The sequence below is a fragment of the Nannospalax galili genome, unplaced genomic scaffold, assembly GCF_000622305.1.
Source record: "Nannospalax galili isolate Female #2095 unplaced genomic scaffold, S.galili_v1.0 scaffold456, whole genome shotgun sequence".
NCBI classification, from domain to species: domain Eukaryota; kingdom Metazoa; phylum Chordata; class Mammalia; order Rodentia; family Spalacidae; genus Nannospalax; species Nannospalax galili.
The window spans coordinates 903991-929361 of record NW_008337055.1 but is presented as its reverse complement, the minus strand read 5'-3'; the positions used below and the strand labels follow the sequence as shown (position 1 = coordinate 929361).

Below are 25371 nucleotides of genomic sequence, written 5' to 3'. Positions count from 1 at the left end.
AAGTCCCTATATTACAGTACAGCCTTGCAGGTATCCTACAGGACCAGTGCTCAAAGACCACTGTTGACTCACTCTGAGAACCTTCATCCCTTTCCTCCTTCCCTTCCACCACTGAACATGCCCATCTCACGTCCAAAGGGCCCCAGCACTGACAGCAGCCCTTTCTAGAAAACCTCTTGAGACACTAGTTTGAAAGGTGAGTCAAGCTAAGGGGGATGTTTTTGTGAGTTTGACAAACAACTTAAAGGGCAAAAGCAGTGAGCCGTGAATGCTGGAGACAGCTCCTTTCTCCGGATCCCCCATCAGCAGGCAGGAACCCAGCTGTGATCTGCCAGGATGCACGGGGCGGGGCAGGCCCGACGCCAGCAGGGCGGGCTCCAGCGGCTGCCAGCAGAGCCTGTCGTCCAGGCTGCAGACTGCCACCGAGCCATCAGCCCTGGTCAGCTGCCCCCGAGCCCGCCCTGCCCTTAGGAGAGAGGAAGGAGGGCACAGAAGTCTTAAACACTGCAAGGAGTGCCTAGCAGCCAGGGCTGGGTCGAGGTCAGCACCATGGACAGCGCACGCGGACAAGCCAAGGTGTGTCTGGATGCAGCTGGCTTCTGGCAAATCTGGCAACGCTTTGACGCCCAAGGTGAGTCCTTCAAGTCGTTGGAAGGCTCGGTGTAGTCAGGGCTCTGCTGACGGGACCGGGAGCTCGTTCTCCTGAGTGTCTTTCCTATAGGAGATGTTGACGACTGCCTGGGTAATGCCTAGGCAGGTGGCCTTACAGATGTTTATTAGGCTTATGAGTATTCTCTCTACCCCTGCTCCACTATGTTCCCTGAGCCTTAGGTGTAGAGGTTCCACAGCAAATGTGTCATTTAGGACTAGGCATCTCACAGACACTTGTTCTCTGTGTGTGACCAGTTGTGGAACTCTGTAATAGTCCCCATCTGTTGCAAAAGGAAGCTTCTTTAGTGAGTGGCGACAGGTATACCTGTCTGTAAATATAAGGATCCATATTTAGCATAAAGAAATTTTTCTAGGGATAGGTCTTGAAATATATGACAGAATGCATGGAATCTAGTGGGTGGGCTATTGGGGGCAGATGGGAGAGGGGGTTCTAAATATGATTAAGATTTATTTTTGAAATGCACAAAAATTCAATTAAATATATTTTAAAAATAAATATATTCATAGATTTTTAAAAAAGAAAGCTTCTGAAAATTCAGGGTGTGATGAGGGGCTTACTGCCCTCCCCCAGTGATGTAGTGACACAGGGTGAATAGATTGACAAGTAGCACGACATGTGAATCGAGGCTGGTGGGCTGGGACACAGCTAGCACAGGCCAGCCTTCTGCAAATGTGATCATCTTTACTAGTGACTGTCTTGTTACCAATCCCTCACTCTCTAAGGGAGGGTAAATTTGTCAGTGTTTACCCCTTCTCTACCTCATAACAATTTTTTAAGAAATAAAATAGAACTGCTTGCTGTTTTGACTTGTTTTATTCGTAATCAAACATAAAGCACCTGAAAGGCATGTTTAAGCACAAAATTAGGATTTGATACTTACCCCTGTTAAATTTCATGGCTTCCAAAATCCTTCTTTTGTATCTAAAACTCATAGTTATTCATTGACTAAAATTTAGTAGTTTTCCTTTTCCAAATATTAATACAAACTCCAGCACAAAGCACCTGCTCTGAAAGATTCATTCACCACCCAGTCCACACCTTATCCAACAGATGTTGCTAGTCAGCTATCAAAGTAACAAAACATAGTGATGGGGTGGAGAGATGGCTCAGTGTTTAAGAGTGTAAACCACTCTTGCAGAGGACCAGAGTTCCATTCCCAGCACTCATATCAAGGAGTTCACAACCACCTGTAACTCCAGCTCCAGGGGATCTGGCCTCCGTAGCAATTAGTACTCACATGCACCCCCCCATACATATAATAAAAATAAAATGAAAATCTTTTAAAAAATTCAAAATAAAATGTCCACGGGAAAAGCACCTGAAAGGCATGTTTAAGCACAAAATTAGGATTTGATACTTACCCCTGTTAAATTTCATGGCTTCCAAAATCCTTCTTTTGTATCTAAAACTCATAGTTATTCATTGACTAAAATTTAGTAGTTTTCCTTTTCCAAATATTAATACAAACTCCAGCACAAAGCACCTGCTCTGAAAGATTCATTCACCACCCAGTCCACACCTTATCCAACAGATGTTGCTAGTCAGCTATCAAAGTAACAAAACATAGTGATGGGGTGGAGAGATGGCTCAGTGTTTAAGAGTGTAAACCACTCTTGCAGAGGACCAGAGTTCCATTCCCAGCACTCATATCAAGGAGTTCACAACCACCTGTAACTCCAGCTCCAGGGGATCTGGCCTCCGTAGCAATTAGTACTCACATGCACCCCCCCCATACATATAATAAAAATAAAATGAAAATCTTTTAAAAAATTCAAAATAAAATGTCCACGGGAAATGTCATAGAACTCTGAGATCAAGACCAAACAGCAAAGTTTGGTGGTGGTGGCACATGCCTGTGATCCCAGTGCTTGGGAAGTGGAGGAAGAAAGATTAGGAGTTCAAAGCCCTCCTCGGCTACATGGCAAGTTTGAGGCCAGCCTGGGGTACATGAGATACTGTCTCAAGCCTCTCCCTCCTATTCTTTTAGACAAATGGTATCACATTTACTCTCTATAAGTGACTGTTATTTATATTTATCTTCTTTAGAAAAAGGTTACATAGAAGAGAAAGAACTGGACGCCGTCTTGTACCATATGTTGATGAAATCAGGCACAGAGGTAAGTACTTGTAAGCATAGAGCACTCACTTAGTGTTGCTTAGCAAAATACAAGCATTAGAGTCTTGTGTTGATTTGAACCTATGATCCCACCTGACTTCGTTTCTTCCTTGCTTGTAACGTCCCTTCCTCTCCTAGAAACACAGAAATGTAGGCAGGTTTTATAAAATGTACCATACCATTAGGCATGCTGGCTACTGATTTCCACTGAAACATCTGCCGTCCACTTAGGATTGTGGACTCAGTCAACTCTAATTTGAGTGTTTCCTTGGTTACATCTCTGCTAATGGATTTTCAACCTGGAGGTAGGGTAGTTCTCTTAGACCAAAAGCTCAATTAGAGTGGAAAAGGTGTTAAGAGCTTTAAATCTCCAGGTTCATGCACATCATAATCCTTTGATAACAAGTCACAAACCATTTAAACATCACTTTCCCACTATGGCTGTAAGAGGTTGTATTGTAGATTTCTCAGAGGATGACAAACCAGGAAGTGACCGACATATTCGGAGGCAGATATAAACATAGAACAATTTATTTAGTCATCTTCTTGTTTCAGGTGGTAAATATGGCCTGGAGAGGTGTAGATTCATTCTAGAAGATTCCTGTACCCAAACAGAGGGAAAAAAGCTCACAGGGAGGCACTGTAGCCAAGGCCAGCCTGCTATGGGTTCGATGTGCAGAGTTCCCTTAAGGCAGGCTGTCATTAGAGGAAAAAAGGGCCTGGACAGCTGTGTTTACATGAATTGTTTATCTTCGGGTTTCGATCATTCTTCAGAAGAACACTGAAGGGGCACACGGTCTCACATCAGAGCAGTGAACCAGCCTGGATTTCCTACCCTCGAGGAGTGCAGGGCAAGGTGTTGGGGATGGTGCGGGCAGCTCAGAAATCAAAGCCCTCTTGGTGTGCATCTGTTTTCTCCTAGTCTGCACCTCTTCATGTCGTCCTTTGTTCTGGTCATTTCTGGACTCAGTGCCCATGATTTTGTGTCCATCTTTCTGACCTCTCTGTCTCTATCTGTCTCTGTGTCTCTCATCTCCCTGGCTCTGTCTCTTGTCTCTCTGATCTCTGTCTCTCTGATGTCTGTCTCTCTGGTCTCTGTGTCTCTCATCTCCCTGGCTCTGTCTCTTGTCTCTCTGATCTCTGTCTCTGATGTCTGTCTCTCTGGTCTCTGTGTCTCTCATCTCCCTGGCTCTGTCTCTTGTCTCTCTGATCTCTGTCTCTCTGATGTCTGTCTCTCTGGTCTCTGTGTCTCTCATCTCCCTGGCTCTGTCTCTTGTCTCTCTGATCTCTGTCTCTCTGATGTCTGTCTCTCTGGTCTCTGTGTCTCTCATCTCCCTGGCACTGTCTCTTGTCTCTCTGATATCTGTCTCTCTGATGTCTGTCTCTCTGGTCTCCGTGTCTCTCATCTCCTTGGCCCTTGTCTCTGACCTCTGCACACTTCTCAGGGTTCCCTCAGCTTTCCTTTCCTTCCTCTCTCGCTCACTCGGCTGACTCTCTAAGTTCTCTCTTGTCCCTCCTCTCCCATACTGTCACTGCTCTTTCCCTTAGTCTCTCCCATCTCTTTGTCTCAACACCTTTTGCTCTGTATTTTTTCTCTTATCAATTTCTTACTCCCAGTCTTTGTCTTTTTTGCCCCCTGATCTCACAGTCTCTCTCTCCGTCACTCTGTCACTGCCCCATGCCCTGAGCAATCTGTGAGGTGAAGGGGTGACAGGTAGGAGGCATGGAGACAGAAGCTCCTTCTCTCCTCTGAGAAGACTTCTCTTTAACCCTCATTACTGCCTTAACACTACCCATGGGTTTGACTGAGGAGGCGTCCCTCAAGTGAGACTGTCATTTCAACTTTGCCACTCAGTTTCCCAGGCCAGGATCCACTCTGAAATCCTCTCAGTCTTGTGTCTGTAAGTGTTCAGGCCTATGGCGTCTCAGGAACCCATGAATCAGACACCATTTACTTAACCATAGATGGGGATATTTGACGAAAGCAAACAGAGAAAGGTAAAACCATTCCAAAGCGTCCAAACGGGAAGGCAGGATGACCACTTCCCAAAATAGACATCATAGAGATCCCAGAAGGACTTTGAGGGCTGGAGATGTAGCTCAGTTGGTAGAGTGCTTGTCTAGCTTGCATGAAGCCCTGGGTTCGATCCCCTGCAATGCATAAGCCAGGCACGGTAGCGTATGCCTGTATTCTCAGCACTTGAGAGGTGGAGCCTGGAGGATCAGCAGTTCAAAGTCATCCTCAGGTTCATAGCAGTGAAAAGACAGCTCCAGTCACGTAAGACCCGGTCTCAAATGAGGGATTCTGAAGAACTGAGCTGATTGTCTATGAAGCTCAGTGAGAGCCCAGCCTGCATGGAGCAGACTGCTCTGTAAGGCCTCTGACAGGGCTGGGTTAACAGAACCATCAGAGCCGGGCGGTGGCCACGCCTTCAGTCCCAGCTCTTGGGAGGCAGAGGCAGGTGGATCTCTGTGACATCGAGGCCAGCCTGGTCTACATAGCCAGTGCCAGGCCAGCTGGGGCTAAGGGAGACCCCGTCTCAAAAAGATCCCCCCCCAATAGAACCATCATCTCCCGTGGCTGCTGTTTGTTACCCCAACCTCACCGTTTCTTTTCACGTGCTAGGAACTGGCCTCTTCACTAGGGCTAAAGCTAGGTAGTCCATTGCTGAGCCGCAGGCTCCATACCTTGCTCATGTATAGATGCTATGCATGTTGGTCTTTTCCTCTGCTTTGGCCCCTGAAGGGCCAATCTAAGGACGGAAGGGAGTCCCATCAAAAAGAACTCTGAGCTCTTTAGCACGAGGCACGAGAGATGGATAGTCAGGGGCTTTGAGCCTGAAAGGATAGAGTGAGGCTCTGTGCCCTCGAGCTGAAGGTGGCTTTCATGGCTTCACAGCTATTTGATTTGAAATCTAATTTTATACAATGGCCTATGTGGTTAACTTTCTTTGGGAATGGTCAGTCCAGCATAAAGAATAATTGAATCTTTCAATGGACATTTATGTTCTAGAGATGAAAACCATGGTCACTATCCTGGCACAGGCCTTAACTAAATACCTTCCTTTGAGTTGTTGGTCAGGGTGGCCCAAGAGACTCCCAGACAGTAACCCAGCATAGAACTGGGAAATTGAACAGCAGACCCCAATCTTATCTAAAGGAACATTGACAACTGATTGCTGCTAGATAAGGAACAGCTGACCCTCCTAAAACAAAGACCTCTAGATAGGCTGACTAGACTCAGTGGATGGACAAGCACTGGGTAACGGCTGGGGGCACTGATAACACAGTGGACAGTAACAGGGATGACAGAGTAGATGGGCTCCAGTGGGGGGCGTGGGAGAGTGCCATTTGGGATGCGAGTATAAAGATGAATAAGATTATTTGAGATGTTCTGTATGAAATACACACAAAAATCTATAAATAAAAATAAATAACAAAAAGGTCTACTGAACTTTGAGGTGGAGGCCTGCCCAGTTCAGTGGTTTTCCCGTATGATGCATGTGCACCTGTTAGGGTTCCCCCATGAGGCAGAACTCACAGGTGCATTGATCTATGATGGGGGCTTATTAGGAAATGGACTCGAGATCTCGGAGTGGGTGCCAAGCCCCTCTGGTAGCATGGTTCTGTCTGAGGCCCAAAGCCTCAGAGTCAGGAAAAATGATGACATAGCTTTCAGCTGGAGGCTGAATGCTTGAGAACCCAGGGAAAGGGAGCTGAGGGAAGCCCTTGAGTCCAGCTTACCTCCTGTGTTCCTTCTCTCCACCCTAAGCATGTGGATACCACTCATTCATACTGGGGGAGGTCTTTTCACTGTGTTAGTTACTACTCTCATTGATCACTCAATATATCTAATAAAAAACAACTTTAGGAAGGGTTCATTTCAGCTCCCAGTGCAAGGGCACAGCCCGTCATGACGGGGAAGTCTTGACGTTAGAGCATGAGAGAGCTGGTCACATTGTGTCCACACCCAGGAAGCAGAGAGAGATAAATGCTGGCACTAAGCTCAGTTTCTCCTGTTTAGTCCCAGACTTCAGCCCATGGGATGGTGCTATCCACATTCACACTAAGTCTTTTGTTCTTAGTTAGGCCTCTCTAGAAATGCCCTCACAAGACATGCCCAGAGGTTTGTTTCCAAATCCCAACAACTTCTCAATCAAGATTAACCATTACACCTTCTTGGTCTACACAGATTCCTATGCTAACCTCCTCTGGAAACATCTCACTGATACATAGAAATGAGGGTCAGGTTTCTAGGTAACCCTCAGTCCAGTCACTTAGCACCTAGCGTAACCATCATGTCACCCAGTCAGTCAGTCTACGGCCAAAGACGGGACAGGCTTGTCTTTGTTCAGTGTCGTGTCACACAAGGGAACTAGGTTGACAGAACATATTGGAATCATTGGAAACCCTGTTCACCTTCCACAGGGAAAGAGACCACAGCCTTTTGTCTCTGTAGGCCCACTTCAGAGGAGTCTGTGGTAAGACAGAGACATCTAACATTTACACCAAACTCCGGGCTTATAGCTTGCGATGCCAATGCACGACTCAATTCTAATCCCCACACGGTGGGAGTAACTATGGCTTTCCTCTTTCACAAGGAGGCAGTGCCGGTGGACAGTGCTGTTGGGTGCTGCGAGTGTCCACTGTGTGCATGTTCGTGTGGCGATGTGTGTCTTCTAGGGGTATTAGCCTGCCCGGCCTTCTTTCTGCAGCCTTTTTACCTCAGAGTCACCAAAGGACCAGTGACAACTCTTCAGCACCAAAAAGTTTCTGAGATCTAAGACAAATTCATCTATTATATTAGCAAGATCTCCAGTTTGTGAGAAGTTTTCCAAGCCACAGCAGCCTTTGGAGACGATCCGAGGCCACAGACCTTGCCCTGCTGGGGAGGAGGTAGACAGCAGGCAGATGCTTACCAGGGAAACCCACCACACTTGTGTGGTGTGGCACACATGATTCAGGCATCCTTTCCTCTCTCCTGACCTGAGGCTTTAGTCTCAAATCATAATGTACTTCTCCATGGTTTCCATTCGGTGGGGACTCACTTAGGGAGATACTTTTTTTAAACAAGGCCCTACACTATTGCCTGTTTACAATCGTCAAATGAATACTTTTGGTTGATGTATACACAGAGTCAGTCTGCCCAAGTCCTCTTATTTTAATCATTTAATCATTATTTTAATCATTCCCAATACAAAACCAAAGCCATCAGCCTAGCAGATGGCCTCCGTGTAGCTACAAAATGCAAATCCATTTGATTAATGGACTGTCTCGGTCACAAATACTCACGGTTTGGGTTTGCTTTTAAAAACTAAAATAACTATGCTATTTTATGTTTAGTTCTCAGTAACAAAACTTACTCCATTTGGTAAAGAGTCTTATCTGTGCTTCCGTTTATTCAAAATGAAACATATTCCTTACCATCCAGTGGCCAGGTGGGGACTTGATAAGCCATTCGTTTACCACCACCTTCTCTGGGAGGCTTTATTGACCTTCTGGACTCTAACCTTCCAAAGATACAAGCAAGCGTGAGGCCTGGTTCCATTTTGACACCTGCTGACAAGTCTGCTCATGATTAGACGGGGAAGAGGCAAATGTGGACTGACACAGGGCTTGGGGGTGTCTGTTTCTGGTGTCCACATCAGTCCCGGAAGCACGGGGAATTATAGTGATATAGAGGATCCCACAGCTCAAACCGTAGCTCAGAGCTTTTTCTACCTGGCTGCTATAGCTCAATATCAAGCATATGTTCTGAACCCACTTCCTGCAATCAGCGAGGCAGAAGTCCATTGTTGAGGGCCACATGGTCACCGTAATGCTCTGGGTCTTCCCAGAGCACCCTGAATTCCAAAGGATTGGCTTTTAAGTTTCAGGGTCTTTAGACTCAAGCAAGGGTGTCCAGGGGCCACCTGAGTTTGAAGATAGCTGTGAATGTGTCCCAACACAAAATCATAAGCTTACTTAAAAGTGGCATTTTTTTGGTAACTCAATTGCATAGTTCTCCAGGATGAGCTATGGTGACGACGGCATGTCCTAGCGTCAAGGTTGGACACACCTAACCAAGCAGCTGTTGTCAGCTAATCGTCAGAACCTGTTTGAAAAAATGCTGAATCAAGTCACCAAATTGTCCTTTGATTCTGTTTGAGCTGTTTCCCATGTGTAAACCATCTAGTTCTAGGTTTTGACAAATCCGCTAGGCTCTGACTGTCCGTGTGAGGCAACCAGAAGGGGGAATGAAACATGAACATACTTCTGAAAGTGCAGATTCAGTCTGGGTCTGCAACACCCAGCTTATCAAATCACCCTTTCTGCCTGTTTTCTCGTGGGAAACACCAAGCGTCGGGCTTGCAGATCCTTAGGGGACAGCGTCCCAACCTCTTTTATCCTTCACTCTCCTTCCAGATCACCCAGACTGATCTGGAAAAGCATGCTCCTGACTTAGTGCATCAACAGAAAAATGATTGTGGATTGGATTATTCTGTTTTTCATGTCTCAAGATGGGAAGATGGGCTAACGTGTCTTGGTACCTGTTGTTCCGGATGAGGCAGGAATAATGAACCTCTAGGTGGTTCTCAGCTCCTTTTTGATCTCAGGATGCTGATTTCCTAACACTGTCTACAGCTATTCTTGAGAATTACAGGAAGGACAGCTTGGTTAGTCCAAGGCCACCAAAGGACTGTCCTGCACGTGGATAGATGGAGGAGGTTTCCAGGGCGCACCCCAGAAGCTCAGTTACTCTCACCCCACAACAGCAGCAGGGAAAGCAGACAGTTTCCCTTCTTTTTACCCTTGTAACTCATAGCCAGTGGGCTGGGAACATCCTGGGATGGTAGTGTTGAGGAGAAATAATTTAGCATAAATTCCAACAAGGATGGACTCTTAGAAGTGTATAGGTTCACCTCTGCCTCTCAGCTCTCACATGAGAATTCCCTCTTTATTGTAGATTATATGTGTCACATTTGCTGCCCTAACCCTGAAATTCTCTAAAGAACCTGACTGAAGAGAGCCAGTTAAGCCAGGTTGGTGGAGCCACACCCTTAGTCCCAGCACTCAGGAGGGGAGGCAGAGGCAAACAGATTTCTGTGTCAAGATTAGCCTGGTCTACACAGAGAGTTCTAGGCCAGCCAGTGCTACAGAGTGAGACCTTGTCTCAAAAACCAACCAACCATCCAACCAACCAACCAAGAGAGCTGGCTGTGTAGGAAATGTTCCACGTGGAAGGAGAGATGATATCCTTTAAACTCAGTATCTCCTTCATTTCTATTTCTTTTCTTTCCTTTTTAGCTATTTCTGTCTTATGATTATTTTTCTCCACAAGAACAAAAAGAAAAGCAGCTCGGGGGACCTCAAAGCTGGACTTTTTCCCAGCACTCGGGAGGCAGAGGCAGGCGGATCTTTGAGAGTTCGAGGCCAGCCTGGTCTCCATAGCGAATCCAGGCCAGCTAGGGCTACAGGGAGAGCCTATCTCAAAAAGACAGAAAAAAAAATGTAGTAAGCCTCTGAGTTCTTGGAAAACACCAGTGTGTTCATTATAATCCAGTCTTGTCTTTCAACGAAATTTCAATATAGTCAAACTCATTCCTTTTTTAAAATTTTTATCTTATTTTTTATGTGTATAAGTGTATTGCCTGCATGTGTGTGAGTGCAGCCATATTGTGCAATGCCAGCAGAGGTGTTGAAGAAGACATTGAATCCCCTAGAACTGGAGTTATGGACGGTTGTTAGCTGTCATGTGGGTGCTGGGAACCAAACCCAGGTCCTCTGCAAGAACAGCCAGTACTCTAACCGCTGAGTCATCTCTCCAGCCCCTCAAACTGTTCCTTTAACATTCCAGTCTCTCAGTTTCTTTTCATCCATTTCTTAGCAACTTGTTAATTACAGATTTGACATAATCACTTGACATGTGGTTGGTTGTACAGGAAATCTCTGTCACAGCTGTTTCCTCTCAGAGGTAGGATCATTGAGTGGTTAGAGAAACAAGCTGCTCAGGCTGTTGCTTTGCATACTTGCTACCCTGACTACATTTTGGGGATCCCGGTGGTTTTAATGTGGTTTTATGTTGTCTCTTGCAGGATGCCCTCATGGAAGAGAGCACACAGGCTATGAAGCAGCAGTTTATGGCCATCCACGACATGGCTACAGAAGGTCGTATCCCGATGAAAGAGGTACTTTCAAGACTGAACACCTCATAGCATATTCATAAGCTGTCATTTCCTTGAAAAGACAATGCAAGCCTGGAGTGTCGAGTCACAACTGTCGTCCCAGCATTCGGGACGCCAGTGCAGGAAAAGTCCCAAACCAGCCTGGGCTACAGAACGAGTTCCAGGCCAGATAGGACTACAGAGTGAGACCTGGTTTCAAAACCCCAAACCTAAACAGCAACACAAAATGAGAGTGGGAATCCCACGTTCAGTTAAGAAGCTAGAACTTTTCGCACAGACTGTTGGCGTAGATGATATTTTGGAAGTAATTTCTCCTTTGTCATCAAAGGGTATGTGATTCCCTCCTACCCCCACGAAATAGGATCTTATGTAGCCCAGGCTGGCCTGGAACTCACTATGTAGTAGAGGATGTTGTCCAACGCTGATCTTGTTTCCACTTCCCAAGTACTGGGATCATGGGCAGGTGCCACCACATCCAGCTGTGTGAGTCTTTTATCTTATTTAGATCAATAAATATCTGTGCCTGTTCTGTGCTTGGGGTGTTGAAATGATAGAGGTCTTTCGTTCATCTGATCCAACATTTGTCTGAATATGGTGTCTCATCCAAACTGAATCTTGGCATAAGGAGACATTTACTGACTATGGATTTAAACTTCAGCACCGGCTCTCAGGAGAAGCTGGACAAATCTGTCTATAAGAAAAGAACAGAGCGACTAGGGAGGTAACTCTTGCCTCGTCTCTTCCCTGGGTTTGTCCCAGCACTGCAACAAACGCCCACCAGAAAACACCTTCGCTTACTTCTACTGAGCACCTTCTAAAGCAAGCTAGTGCCTCCACCCTGCAGTGCCTGCCACAGCCTTCTCTCCTGATCATCCTTCCCGTCAGCAACCGGTTCACTGTTTAGAAAGAGTGTCCACCTAAAGTCACACATACCTCATGCCTAATGATAGGGTATATGAGGAGTCATCCATTTTTTTTGTTGTGTAAACATCATAGAGCACGTTTAGAAGACTCAGATGGCATGAGCCTGTCCCTCAGTATGGCCTTGATTCTGACAAGGGATGTAATTGTGAAACGGTTGGCAGCCATTGGTATAACCCAGCTTACAACCTCACAGGACTGTGTGTGTGTGTGTGTGTGTGTGTGTGTGTGCAGTGTCTCTGTGTGGGATGTGTAAGTATGTCCGTGTATGTGCAAGTGTATGAGCCCATAAGCACACTTGTAAAAGCCAGAACAGGACGCTGAGTATTTTCCCCTCTTACTCTCCACCATATCTACTTGTCAGGGTCTCTCACTGAACTGGAAGCTGGTTTGCAAGGCTGGCTGGTCACCTAGCACCTAGGATCTGCTTGTGTCTACCCCTCAGAACTGGAATACAGGCACATGGTGGCCATGCCTGGCTCTTACACGGATACTGGGGATTTGAACTCAGGCCCTTAGGCCTGCGCATCAAATACGTTTACCTACTAAGCCATCTCTGTGGTCCTACAGTTTTGTTTTTTGTTGAGACAGGCCCCTAGTCTTATTTTTAAAATACCAGGGGTAGGCTGGACATAGTAGCACATGCTTTTAACCCAGCACTTGGGAGGCGGAGGCAGGTGGAACTCTGTGAGATCGAGGCCAGCCTGATTACTTAGTGAGTTGCAGGCCAGCTGGGGCTACAGGGAGTTGTCTCAAAAAGACAAAATAATAATAATAAAAGTAATAATAATAATAATAGGGATATGCTCTAAAATAATGGTGAAAAGTATATTGTAGTGAATTATATAAGCCAGTAGCATAATTGATGCTGATTTTTATTATCCAGCGTTATGTGCTGCTGCTGGACTGTGCTGCACTTCTATATGATCAGCAGTTCAGTGGGTTCGTCACATCACAAGCGCCTGAGTGGCTGGTTGCATTATGATGTGACAGCTGTGACATTGCTGGCAGACAGGAATCTTCCAGTTCCATCATAGTCTCTCAAGACCACCATCTTCTGTGCAATTCATTATTGTTGCACTGACTGAATTGTTTGATTCATGACCATGTGTTATGACAGAAGACAGAGCAGCTCCCTTATTTAGCCAATGAGAAACTGAGTCAGTTTCCTAACATCATATGACCACGGAAGTGGCAGTGTCACCTGCTTGTAGGAATGAACCCCCACAAGTCTATGAAAAAGGTACCACTCTGAGATATTTATTTCAGTTACAGTTTACCCTAGTTACTGGTTGATCTGACAAGCTAATTTTTTGAGGCTGTCATATTGATCAGCATGATTAAGAAAATCAGGAAATTTCTTCATGGAATTATATCAAAAGGACAAGATAATGTTTCTTTATAAAAAGTGGATGTGGTTTCCAGAAGCCTGCCTTTAAAAAAACAAACAAACAAACAAAAAACAACAAGCTAAACTGTAGAATGATGAGCCATTTCCATCATTTTTACTCAAAGGCAAATTATGTGTATTACCAACAATTCACATTCTAACTGATGTTAAACCTATGAATGGAGAAATAAACACCAGCATCTAGTTAAAGGCACTAGAGCATTCATGACTGGGTGCTCAGTCTGTGTTCTCTAGACCCTGGTGATGGCACCCAAATAACATTGAGAATTAATAATCGGTGATGATGCCCAGTGAATATTTCTTGACCTCATTAATGAATGAGTCAAACAGAAACTAACTGAAAACCACGCTATTGTTTCATCAGTAGAAGGCACACATTGCAGAGCCATTGGCCAGTTGCTTCTTCGTGGGGTCCTGTGAATGTGCATCACTGGGCTGGTGTTTATAGGAAGCTGATGGTGTAGACAGGGCTGTTCCCAAGGCAGAGTCTCAGGGGCCACGTCTCCCCTTTCTCTTGTGTTTCCTGCTATACTCATGACAGTTCCACTAGTCTAATTGTGGGCAATCCTGATATAGGAACCAGCCCTCCCTGACACAGCTTAGTCGCTCTAGTAAAAATTAGCATGGAGAGAGCTCACAACTAAGAGCTGAGTGAGGCGTGGGGATTACCCAAGGGTCTGGTTTGTCCACAACCCCCCTATGACACTCAACCAAACCCAAAATCAAAGTGGACTCAAAAGACCAGGCAGAAGTGAGTAGCATTTAAACGTGTGTGTGTGTGTGTGTGTGTGTGCATGTGTGTGTGGGGGGTGCACATATGTATACATGCAGGTGGCAGACAGAAGACAGCCTTGAGCTCTTATGTAGACACCATGCACCTTTTTGACTTTTTGCGACCCGGTCTCTCGGTGACCTGGAACTCACTAAACAGGCTAGGCTGGTAGGTTTATGAACCTCAAGGGTCCACCTGCATCTCTCCCCCAGGGATGGGATTATAGGTATGTGCCACGATGCCTGGCTTTTAAAAAATGGGTTCTAAGGCTGCACTAAGGACCTTGTGCTTGCAAGGCAAGTGCTTTACTGATGGAGCCATCTCCCCAGCCTGCAAACTACATTTTAAGAGTATCAATTCATTTTTAACTATGTGCGTATGTGTGTCCATGTGTGGCTATGTGCACATGAATGTAGGTGCTGGCAGAAGTCAGAACAGGATGTCAGCTCCCTGGAGCTGGAGTTACACACAGTTGTGAGCTGTCTGAAGTATGTGCTGGGAACCAAACTCGGGTCATCTGGAAGAGCGGTGTGCCTAAGCACTGAGCCGGCCCCCAGGAGTTACAGTTTGGTTGGGTTTCCCAGTCTTTGCTACACTTTGTGGAAAAAACACTGCTTCATCGTGAAGGACAGGTTCTGGAGTTGCAGGTGACCTTGTGTGGGTGGGTCAGTGTGGCGGAACAGAAAATCTAGGGCAAGTTACTTAATCTCCCCAAACCTCTATTTCATCTTTACCAACATAGCAATTGCCATGTAGGGACTGTGTCTACACAGCAGATACTTTGCTGGTTATAAATATTAGCTCATTTTACTTCCAGTCTTCACAGAAGCATCAAAGGTCAGTTTTGTATTAATGAGACAGTGGCATAATTGCCCAAGATTGAATAGTTGTTAAGTAACGGCAGTCAGAGGAATTTGTTTCTACTCTAAAGCCTATCACAGAAAAGGGGGACATTTACAGTTACCCCTCACAAAATTGGGATGTGATGAAAATCACCTGTGGCCTTGAGAATGTGAATGAGTGTGTAAAACCCACCGGGAGAGTGTCACTCAGGACTTGCTCTGAACACTGCACAAGATGTGGAGAGAAATGCTCAGAAGTTACCATTGCTTATGGGGACAAGAGAGAAGACAACATGCATGTCATATCCCAGCTAGACCCGCCAGTGTGTGGACACAGAGCTGCAACCATCAGAGACCATGTGACCATTGTTCACAGGGTAGGAGAAGCAAATCAGTCAGACTGGAGCTTATACAGGAGGCCGTCGGTTGGACCATACTTGCTTATTAGAGCATCAGCTAGATACTGATTATGAGAGTATAAAACACAGCCAACAGTCATGAATCCTGGCCATTCCTGCTTCTGCACGGGACACTGAGGAACTGCTTATCTGTAGCACCCAACCTGCAAAGCATGATGGTTAAGTGTGTACTTGTGGTTGCTGATTTGCAGTCTAGCCTCCATCACTTGATGACTGTGTGGCATTTGCAATGTCTTCATCTCTGTGTCGCCGAGTTTCTGTAATTAGATAAAATACTAATAATGCTATGTGTGTGCATATGAGTGTGGACGTGTGCATGCGTGCATTCGTGTGTGTGTATGAGCATGTGTATGCACACCTTAGAGCTGCTTGCTAAGATTAATTAGGTTAAGCTGGGTATGGTGGCTCACTTTTGCAATCCCAGCACCTGGGAGCCTAAGGCAGGAGAACTGTCACAAGTACAGGGCTCTTCCTGGCTATAGAGTGAGACTGTCTCAAAAAGCCAACAAGAAAGATATGTATTAGTTGGAATGAACCTCCGAGCCTGCTTAGCTCATTATCTTCAGCTCTTTCTGTTATCACAAAGTTAATTTCATATTGGAGGTGCTTAGAGAAGTACATGGAATGTTAAATGGTTAACGAATTCATCATCATCATCATTACTGTTGTTATTGTCTATGGTGAGCTCATGGAAGACAGGTATCTATAGTTTCATATCTAATAGGAATATGGTACTTTTTGAAAGAACCTATAGATCAATGAATCAGGGACTTAGAACTGCAAGCTGGCCTCCCCATTCCAAGAGCTCTGAAGCCTCTGCCCCATGGTATGCGGACTGTACCCTTTACTCCTTAAATGGACCCTGGCCAGAGTCACTGACGGTTTTTCTTTGGTTCCTGTAGCTTGCCAGTCTGTTCTTGTCTGAGGATGAACGTTTCCTCCTGTTCTTCCGCCTGGAAACTCCCCTGGACAGCAGTGTGGAATTCATGCAAGTGAGTGTTGATGTGTCTGAGGAGAAAGAGGACAGGGCTGCCAGTCCATCCCTTCTGTCTAGTCCCTAAGGGAGAGCTGTGCCCAGAGGACAAGGCCAAGCAAAGGAGGCCTTTGTGAGGAGCCATTGGCCTCACACACCGTGGGCTCTCTCACTGTTGGCTGGGGCTACTTCTGAGCTGGACTCTTTTAGCCTGGGCCAGAGAAAGACTTAGACAAAGGTCAGGCTGGTAGGGGGAGGATGGAATGAGAGAGTTAGAGGCTGGAAGTGGGGGACTGTACAGCTGGGGAAGCCCAGTTGTTTCTAAAGGCACAGTGCAGTCAAAACACAATTCGCTAGAGTGCTGATCCAGCCAGTGGGTTTCTTTGAATAAAAGCTAAAGCTAAAGGCACTGTTTGTGGCCCCTCTGACTTCTTTGCCCTTGGGAGACCACCCCCCCTCAGCCTCTTAGAGAGCTACTGTTCTGTTGATGAAAAGCATTGGGGAAGTTCAGTTCAGAGTTTGTCGGCACTGTTTGTGGCCCCTCTGACTTCTTTGCCCTTGGGAGACCACCCCCCCCTCAGCCTCTTAGAGAGCTACTGTTCTGTTGATGAAAAGCATTAGGGAAGTTCAGTTCAGAGTTTGTTCCAGGTCACAGCTTAACAGCTTTGTATCCAGGTTCTGCTCTTGAAATAGTTGCCATTAACTTAGCAACCTTTAAATGATTTTGTTTGCTTTCATGCAAAACTCAGTAGGCATGTGCACAGGCAGAAGAAATTTGAATAGACTGAAAATATATTCCAGTCATTCAAGAAATGCAAGATAAAATACTTATTCTTTAATTTTAAATATTTTAATTTTTAAAAAATTTTATGTGTGAGTGTACTGCCTGAACATGTAGCCATGTTGTGCAATGCCCATGGAGGTCAGAAGAGGCCATTGGATTCCTTGGAACTAGAGTTACAGACAGTTGTTAGCTGCCATGTGGGTGCTGGGAATTAAACCGCGGTCCTCTGCACGAGCCATCGGTGTTCTTAACTGATGAGTCATCTCTCCAACCAAAGTGGTAAAGAGAATAGGAAACTGAAGTCAGTAAGAAGGTCTTCAAACCGCATTGAGGTTGGCAGGCAAGTGTGTGGTATAGTCCATGGAAAGTAATTCTGCAAAAATTCAATCAGGACCCTTTGAAATGTCAGCATCTGGAGTTAATTCTTTAAAAGTGTTTTCCTTGACTTGTTGATCACACTTCTTCTGGCATGAGTCTTATGCATCTTATGTTTTCTTTAGAATGTGTTCCCTAAATGTGGTAGGGTTACTTTCAGTTAAGGCTGAGCATATGTAAGTGGTTAGGGATGAACAGAACATTCAATGAATTCTGATGTACATGTATGATTTGTTCACACCATAAATGCTTATGACCACTGTGCCATGTCATGACCCATTCTACAGGTGCATTAGAGAAAAATCCCACTGCTGAACATTATGCATCCCTCATGATCGCATTTCCACTGAATGACAGAGGAGCTGTGATATCATAGTAAGAAACACAGTTGTGCATACAATGTGATCTTAATTTTGTTTAAAACTCTGTTCACCCAGGGGCCAGGGTAGAAGGCCCAGTGGAACAGAGTGCACATGCTTGCATCAAGACCTGAGTTTGAATTCCTTGCACCCACATAAAAGGCAGGCATGGCTGTGCATGCCTGTAACAGCAGTGCTGGGTGGAACCGAACCCAGGTCCCCTCTAAGGGCAGCCAGTGCTTTAATGGCCGAGCCATTTCTCCAGCCCCTCTGAAAAAGTTTTAAATGAAAAAAATTAACAAACCACCAAGTGCATAGAAGAGAAGGCCTTCAGTTCAGGTTTGTTGTGTAAGAAATAGAAACAAGGGCCAGTTATGGTGGCGCATGCCTTTAATCCCAGAACTGGGATGGCAGAGGCAGGCAGATCTCTGTGCATTTGAGGCCAGCCTGGTCTACATAGTGAGTTCTAGGCCAGCCAGGGTTACATAGTGAGATCCTGTCTCAAAACCAAAATGAAACAAAGAAATAGAAACAAAACATGGAAACATTATTTCTGCTTAGGAATTTCTGGATATTACACATTTCTTTTTTGCATTTCATTAATTTGAATGGACATATTTGTTAAATCAGAAAGCATTATTAAAATTCCAGATCTCATAAAGTTATGAGATTTTGAGGGGACAGGAAAAGAAAATGGTATTTAAAAGTCTTTTTATTTAGTTTTTAAAAGATTTATTTTATTTTTAATTGTGCATGTGTGCATGTGTGTATGAGTGTGTGAATGTGTGTCCAGGTACCTACAGAGCCCAGAGGTGTTCAATTTTCATGGAGCTGGAGTTGTATAGGTGGATGGTACCGGGAACTGAACTGAGGTCCTCTGCAGGAGCAGTATGTACTCTTGACCACTGAGCATCTCTCCCATTCCAGGAGACTTCTTTTAAAATATATTCTATATTTCACTTCCAGTTTTAAATTTATTCTATTAAAAAGAACTTTCCATTTCTCTGTGTAATATTTTTTAAAACTATCATTGTGGAATCTTGAATTCTTTTTAAAAATCGAATTGGTTAAAACACATATGTTTTGAGGAATTCTAAGTTTGTGTATTTTTCCCCTGAACCACAAGGCTGTAAGAACCAATTCAAATGCCATCCCAACCTTGCACGCTATTTTACCTTGTGGTGTTTAACCCCACAAATTTTAGGGAGTCAAGATTGATTTTGATTTGCCCAAATACCTACCATTCTTTGCTACCCCTTCTTTTTGTAACTATTTCTTTTCGTATCTGGCGGGGGGCTCTGGCAGTATGCGCACAAGTGTGCTCGCCCATACATGGGAGTGCGTGCCAGAGGTGGGTGTTGGATGTCTTTATCTCTCTGCTTTGTTTCCTGCCCCAACCACCTCTCCAGCCCACCTTTCCTATCTCAGATCTCCTTCTCTGTCTCTCTTTTCCTTCTTACCTTTCTAAGAGTCTGTTGGCAATGGACTATTTCCTTTTGCCTGGGCATCTGGTAGTTCACTACCAGTTTTCTCTTCAGCTGGACCAACTGCTGGCCTCAAACCAGCAAGAGGGGTAGCTGGCTGCTCGCTGGGGGCCATCAGTGCTGCTTGCTGGGAGCCATCAGTGCTCCTTGCTGGGGACTGTCTGTGGTCGTTTATCCCCTCTACTCAGAGTCAAGGGCACACAGGAAAGATTCCTCGGGGGACTTTACCCAATGTGTGTTTGCTTTCTTGGTTAGTACTTTTAGTTTACTGAGACATGGTCTCCCTGTGTAGCCCAGACTGGTCTTTGGACTTGTAAATGCTCATGCTCATGTCTCCAAAGTGCGGGGATTACAGGCTTATGCTGTCACACGTAACTGGTTTTTGTTTCTGGTTTTGACAGGGTTGTGCCATGTACCCAAGATTGGCCCTATACTGATGGCAATCCTCCTGCCTCAGCCTCCTCAGTGCTAGGATTATAGTCATGAACAGCCATGGCTTGCTCTTAGCGCTTTTTAATGAAGTTCCTCATTTCACTCAAGTATTGCTATTTGGGTTTTAGTTGTAAACAGGTGTCTCAGCCAGATTTTCCACTTTGTGGGGAGTCCCAGGTTTGTCCTGTGTTGCCCTGGAGTGCGGCTCTCTGACAAAGCTTGTCTGTGAGGTCGGAGCTCAGCAGGTACATCGAGGACACATTTGGTTTCTGTCCTGTGTTACCTCCCTGATGTCTGCTTTTTTATCACACGGGGTCTCATCGAAGCCTTCCCACTTTCTTGACAGCTCTGTTGTATATTTAAAGAGATGTCTGCACGGTGCCCTGAATTATTTATTTTATGTGTGTCAGGGTTTTGCCTGCATGTAAGTGCGCCCGTGTCGTGCAGTGCCGATGGAAGTCAGAAAAGGGCATCAGATCCCCCGGAACTGGAGTTATGGTCAGTTATTAACTGCCATGTGGGTGCTGGGAACTGAACCTAGATGTTCTGCAAGAGCAGTCAGTGCTCTTACCCTCTGAGCCACCTCTCCAGTCCCTGCGTTTCATACATTTAATGCAAAGATATTTCTGCTTTGCGTGTTGACGCTAATAGAAGTCTCTCATCTTTTGTTTCCCTTCTGAGCTTCCCAAGGAAAGCATGGTGGTCCTCTTAAGTGGCCTGGAGGGAATACAGTGATCCACCTCTGCCAAGTTCTGCTCAAGCAATTGCCATCACCAGAGCAAGGCTCAAACACCCTGTAAAATGTGTTTTTTAAAAAATCCAATTAAGTTCCATTTTCAGATGCTGAACCACAAGCAAAGAGTATAACTCAACTCCAAAGTATCTGATACAGTTTGGTAGTGTGGTTTGAATGTGAGATGCCCCCCACAGGCTCAGCTTTGAACATTTGGTCCCTAGCTGATGGAACCGTTAGGAGGAGCCTTGCGGGAGGAGGTGCATCACTGGGGGTGGGCCTAGGGTTTCCATAGACTGATCAGACCTCTTGTCCTTTCTCTGCTTCCTGACTGCAGGCCCAGCGTGACAGGATCTGCAGACTGCTGTCCACTTCCTGATGGACTGTATTCCCTTAAACTGTGAACCAAAAGAAACTTCCTCCATGAAACTTCTTCCTGTCAGATATTTGGTCACAAGTGAAGTCACTCTGTCTTTCGTGTGTTTCAGATCTGGCGCCGATATGACGCAGACAGCAGTGGCTTCATATCGGCAGCTGAGCTTTGTGTACGTGTCACCAGGGCTGCTGCTGCGCAAAGGCCGGGTTTGTTTGTCGCTAGGAGTTTGGTATATGTGTCACGAGCTTGAGTTCTGCAGGTCCCAGACACATGAAGAAAGGGCATTTATGCTAAGATCTAGAAAGCAAGATGCCAAGGTAGCTCAGATGGTGGATGTGCTCGCTATGCAAACTCTGAGAATCTGAATTTGATACCCCAAACCTACCTGAAGGTGGAAGGAGAGAAGCAACTCCATAAAGTTGTCTTCTGATCTCCACATGCACACTGTGACATGCATGCAGGCCCCATCTCTCGCTCTGTCTCTGTCTCTCTCTCACACACAACAATAATAATGATACATTTAAAAAATTTATTTATTTATTATTTTTATTTGATGTGTATGTATGTATTGCCTGCATGTAGGTAAAGTGCACCCGTGTTGTGCAGTGCCCGTGGAGGTCAGAAGAAGTTGTCGGATCCCTTGGGACTGGAGTTACAGACAGCTGTTAGCTGCCATGTGAGTGCTGGGATTCGAACCCGGGTCTTCTGCAAGAACAACCAGTGTTCTTAACCGCTGAGCCATCTCTCCAGCCCAATGATACATTTTTTTAACAGTTAAAGAAAAAAAGCTTAGAAAGTGCTTGTCACATTGCTGTCTTTGGAAGGAGGTGAAGTGGATCTCGTATGACACTTTCTTTGTGCTTGGAGCTCTTCTCTGGGTTCCAAGAACGTCCTCCAACAGTGACAACCTCGTGTTTCCTCCTTGAAGCGAGCCAGAGAAAGGGCCCTAGAACATTTGCATGTCATTTGCTCCCAGTATAAAATGTCACTTTTCTCTCCGTGTCACAGAACTTCCTCCGAGACCTCTTCCTTCACCACAAAAAGGCCATTTCTGAGGCTAAACTGGAGGAGTACACCGGCACCATGGTGAGTAACGGAGCTGCATCACCGGCAGCACCTGCAGCCACCTCGAGGCCCCGCGAAGTGTAGACCAATTGGAGGCACAGGAAGAGCCCAACAACACCAGTTAAAACTAACCTGTTGTTGCTTTTCTCCTGGAAACACTCTGATTATACTTAGGAGAGGAAGCTGTTCACGCGTCTTTGGGGAGGCCAGGAAAGTCCAGTCACCACTAGGTTTCGAAGCACCTTGGTAGCAAACGCAACAATAACTCAGGTCACACAGGGCACTGCTAACACTCGTCTTATGAAACAAGCAACGTTGGGGCGTTTCTTTAGGTCTTGGTTACAGAAAGCGTGCGCAAGCCCACTAGTCTGACTTCCTTCCGCTGAGTCTGCAAGTTCGGAGTAGAGTGGGCATTGTGGGGAGAGGCCGCTTCCACCGTCGTCCTGATGGTGGGGTCCATGTTTGCTTGTCTCTGTACCTGTGGTGAGCATTTGGGATGCACCCACTGAGAGGAATGTACGTTTCTGTTAAAATGTGGGCTACTGGGTTGATGCATAGGCATATGTGTGGGCATGTACACACGAGACACATGCATGTGAAGGTGCTGGGATTACAGCAGGGATCTGTCTGTCTCTGCTAATCCAGTGCCGGGATTACAGCAAGCCATGACTTTTGGCTTTTTTCTTTGGGTTCTGGGGATCGAACTCTGGTCCTTGTGCTGTGCTTGCAAGGCAAGCGCTTTACCAACTGAGATATCTCCCCACCTTTGCAGTAACCAAATACGGGAACTCGTTTTAAAGATCAGCTAAACCAAAGGCACCAGTAAACCTGGAGGCCAGGCTTCCCTGATATTCAACCTTGGACCTTTCCTGCCTCTCACTCTGGACTCAGTGCTGACCCAGGACAAGCCAGCCTGTGCTGGGAAGGATGAAAGCTCTTTACTGTGATGACTTGTAAATGACTTGGATGGGAGAAAAGATGTTGCCAGGACAGAATCAAATCCCAGGGCAGGATCTCAGGGAAGAGGGTTGGCTTCTCCGCACACTAGTTTGCTTTAATGACATGCAAAATGATGCTGGGGATCCTGAATAAACCCAAGGTTAGCACTGAAGGTAGAGATGGAAAAGTCCTCAGAGCAGAAAGTGGTTCAGGGTAGTCTCCAAGTTCCATCTGACTCAAGCTCCAGGGAAACCCAGTCATAGCAAACATGAGAAGAAATTACATGACATTCTTTCAGGGTCCAGACAAGGAGGTGGTTTTCCAACTCGAACATAGTTTAAACATCAGTTGAATAGAATATTAGCCTGGCTGTTGTTATCTTGGTTTAATTAATTTATAAAACATGACCTACACAATGAATGTATTTACATTTCAAACCACTAGCAGGTTTCTGGTATTTCTCTGGCATAAAGCTGTTTAAATAGCTAGGTCTTACTCACCTCCGGTTAACAGTCCCAAACCCCTGCTTTCTGACTAACGTAGCTCAGCTCTTTTTTTCCTACGTTTCCTCATCAGCCTCTTGTTCATCCTGTGAGACTCAGATGTTATCTATCTCCTAGACGTCTTCATAACCGCCTTTCACAGTGAAGCCCAGCCTGATTCTCTATTTAGTTGATTGACCACCTTTGCATTGTAGTCACTCATTTAATCCATCCCACAAATATTTGTTAAGTGCTTATCACATCCCAGACACTATTCTGGTCACTGGAGATTTGTAAATAGAGAAAAGGGAGATTGGCAATGAGCAATAGGTGTAATAAGTAATAAATTCTGTTGTAGGACAGAGAGTGAGTGAAAAGAAGAGCAAGGCAGAGATGGACGCCCCAACTGTGGTGGAGAATCGGGGGTGTCCTTGTGTCGTTTTCTGTTGCTGTGATAAAACACCCTGACAAAAAGCAGCCTAGGGAAGAAAGGGTAGAGGCTTTAGTTCACAGTTCCAGGTTACAGCCCGTCTCAGTGGGGAAGCCAAGGCAGCAGGAGCTTAAAACATCTGGTCACAGCACATCCACGGTCACTGGCTCGCTTATGCTCAGGCCACTGTCTCCACCTCCTGCAGTCAGGAGCCCCTGCCTAGGGAATGGTGCTGGCCACAGTGGGCTCAGTCTGCCCATATCAATTAACTTATTAAGACACCCCTTCCAGACATGCCCACACATGCCTATGTTGACAATCCCTTGTTTAGACTTTCCTCCCGGGTGATTCTAGGCTGTGTCAAGTTGACAAAGTAAACCATCATAGGGAGACGGTAGAATTTCCAGTCCTGTATCATGGTGTTCCCTTGGAAAGGTGAGATGTGAGTGGGGTTGGAGCGGAAGGGGGTGCAGGACCCCAGGGCAGGACAGTGCCTGGGCTGGCTTAAAACAAAGAGAATCTGTGTGGATGCAGCAGTCAGCCAGGATGGGTGCAAACAAGGACAGGCTCCTGGGAGGGCTCGGGGTTCAGGCTGAGTAGGACGGGGAGCTGCTGAAGGGTTTGGTGCACACGATGCTGATTTGGCTGCTGTGTCGACTATAGCCCAGGAGAGACAGGGAGGGAATGAAGGCCTGACGGGGGCCATGGCTGCCATCCAGGAGGGTGAGGTTGCAGCTTGGGCTGCCAGTGCGGGGTAGAGAAATGAAAACTAAATGTATTTTAAGGTGGAATCAACAAGACTTACTGCCCTATTGAGGGCATCAAGGCTGACCGATGGGACCTGTTATGGGTGCTGTACCCTCTAGCTTATGGCGCCATTTTATCTCTATGTCCCTCACGGGGTCTGATGGCCAGATGGTTGATTAATGTAAACTAAATGAATTCTCATTTGTTACCTATGAACCAGCTATGACCAGACCGTGATACAATGAGCAGTGTTTCCCCTGGGGAGGCTCCTGCACGCCTTGTCTGTGTTCCTCATCGCCCTGTACCTCAGCGGCTCCTGCCTCCTCTAGCAGTGCCCATCAGGTTCAACACAGCACATTTCAGCATTTGACACAGATGGCGTTTCTCTAACAGGACCTTAAATTAGACCCTCCAGGGTCTAGTAGACATGGAGCCTGGCAGGCCTGAACCCTGCTCTTCATGGCTCTTGTTGGGCTCCTTCACTGCAGAGTGTCAGGTAGCAGGATCCTGGGCACTGGGTATGAGCCCTGCTGAGCTCCTAAGGCAGAGCTGGCTGGAGAGACAGGCCCACAGGCCCAAGCTGAGGATGGAGGAGGAGGAGGGAAATGGGGACTAGCCTGGAAGGACAGCTAGACCTGGAGGCAGCCAGGAGGCATCCAGAGTGATTTCAGAAAGGTCAGAGCAGTACAGGACAAGGATGCGTCCCTGAGGACTAGAAGTCAGATCAGACCAGTTCATTAAAGTGGGCCTGACTCATCCTGGGCTGGGGCTGGGGGTTTAAAGTCCACAGCCCAGTTGTAGCAAATAGAAAAGGACTTTGTCAGAGACCAAAGAAAACATGGGAGGAGGTATGGCAGATGTTAGGAAAGGGGG

The 25371-nt window shown here is 46.0% G+C and overlaps 1 protein-coding gene across 3 annotated transcripts in view; it reads left to right on the top strand.

Annotated features, from left to right (window-relative positions):
- Positions 1 to 386: 386 nt before the first annotated feature.
- Scgn (secretagogin, EF-hand calcium binding protein) overlaps positions 387 to 25371 on the top strand; it is a 44360-nt gene continuing 19375 nt past the window's right edge. Inside the window, exons 1-6 of one of the 3 annotated variants that reach the window (XM_008831896.1) lie at positions 387 to 631; positions 2720 to 2790; positions 10865 to 10957; positions 16222 to 16311; positions 20948 to 21004; positions 21844 to 21921. In XM_008831896.1, coding sequence (XP_008830118.1) covers positions 550 to 631; positions 2720 to 2790; positions 10865 to 10957; positions 16222 to 16311; positions 20948 to 21004; positions 21844 to 21921 — 471 coding nt within the window. In that variant the 5' untranslated portion in view covers positions 387 to 549. The remainder of the gene's footprint in view (positions 632 to 2719; positions 2791 to 10864; positions 10958 to 16221; positions 16312 to 20947; positions 21005 to 21843; positions 21922 to 25371) is intronic. The other 2 variants (XM_008831898.1, XM_008831897.1) reach the window with 2 other exon arrangements.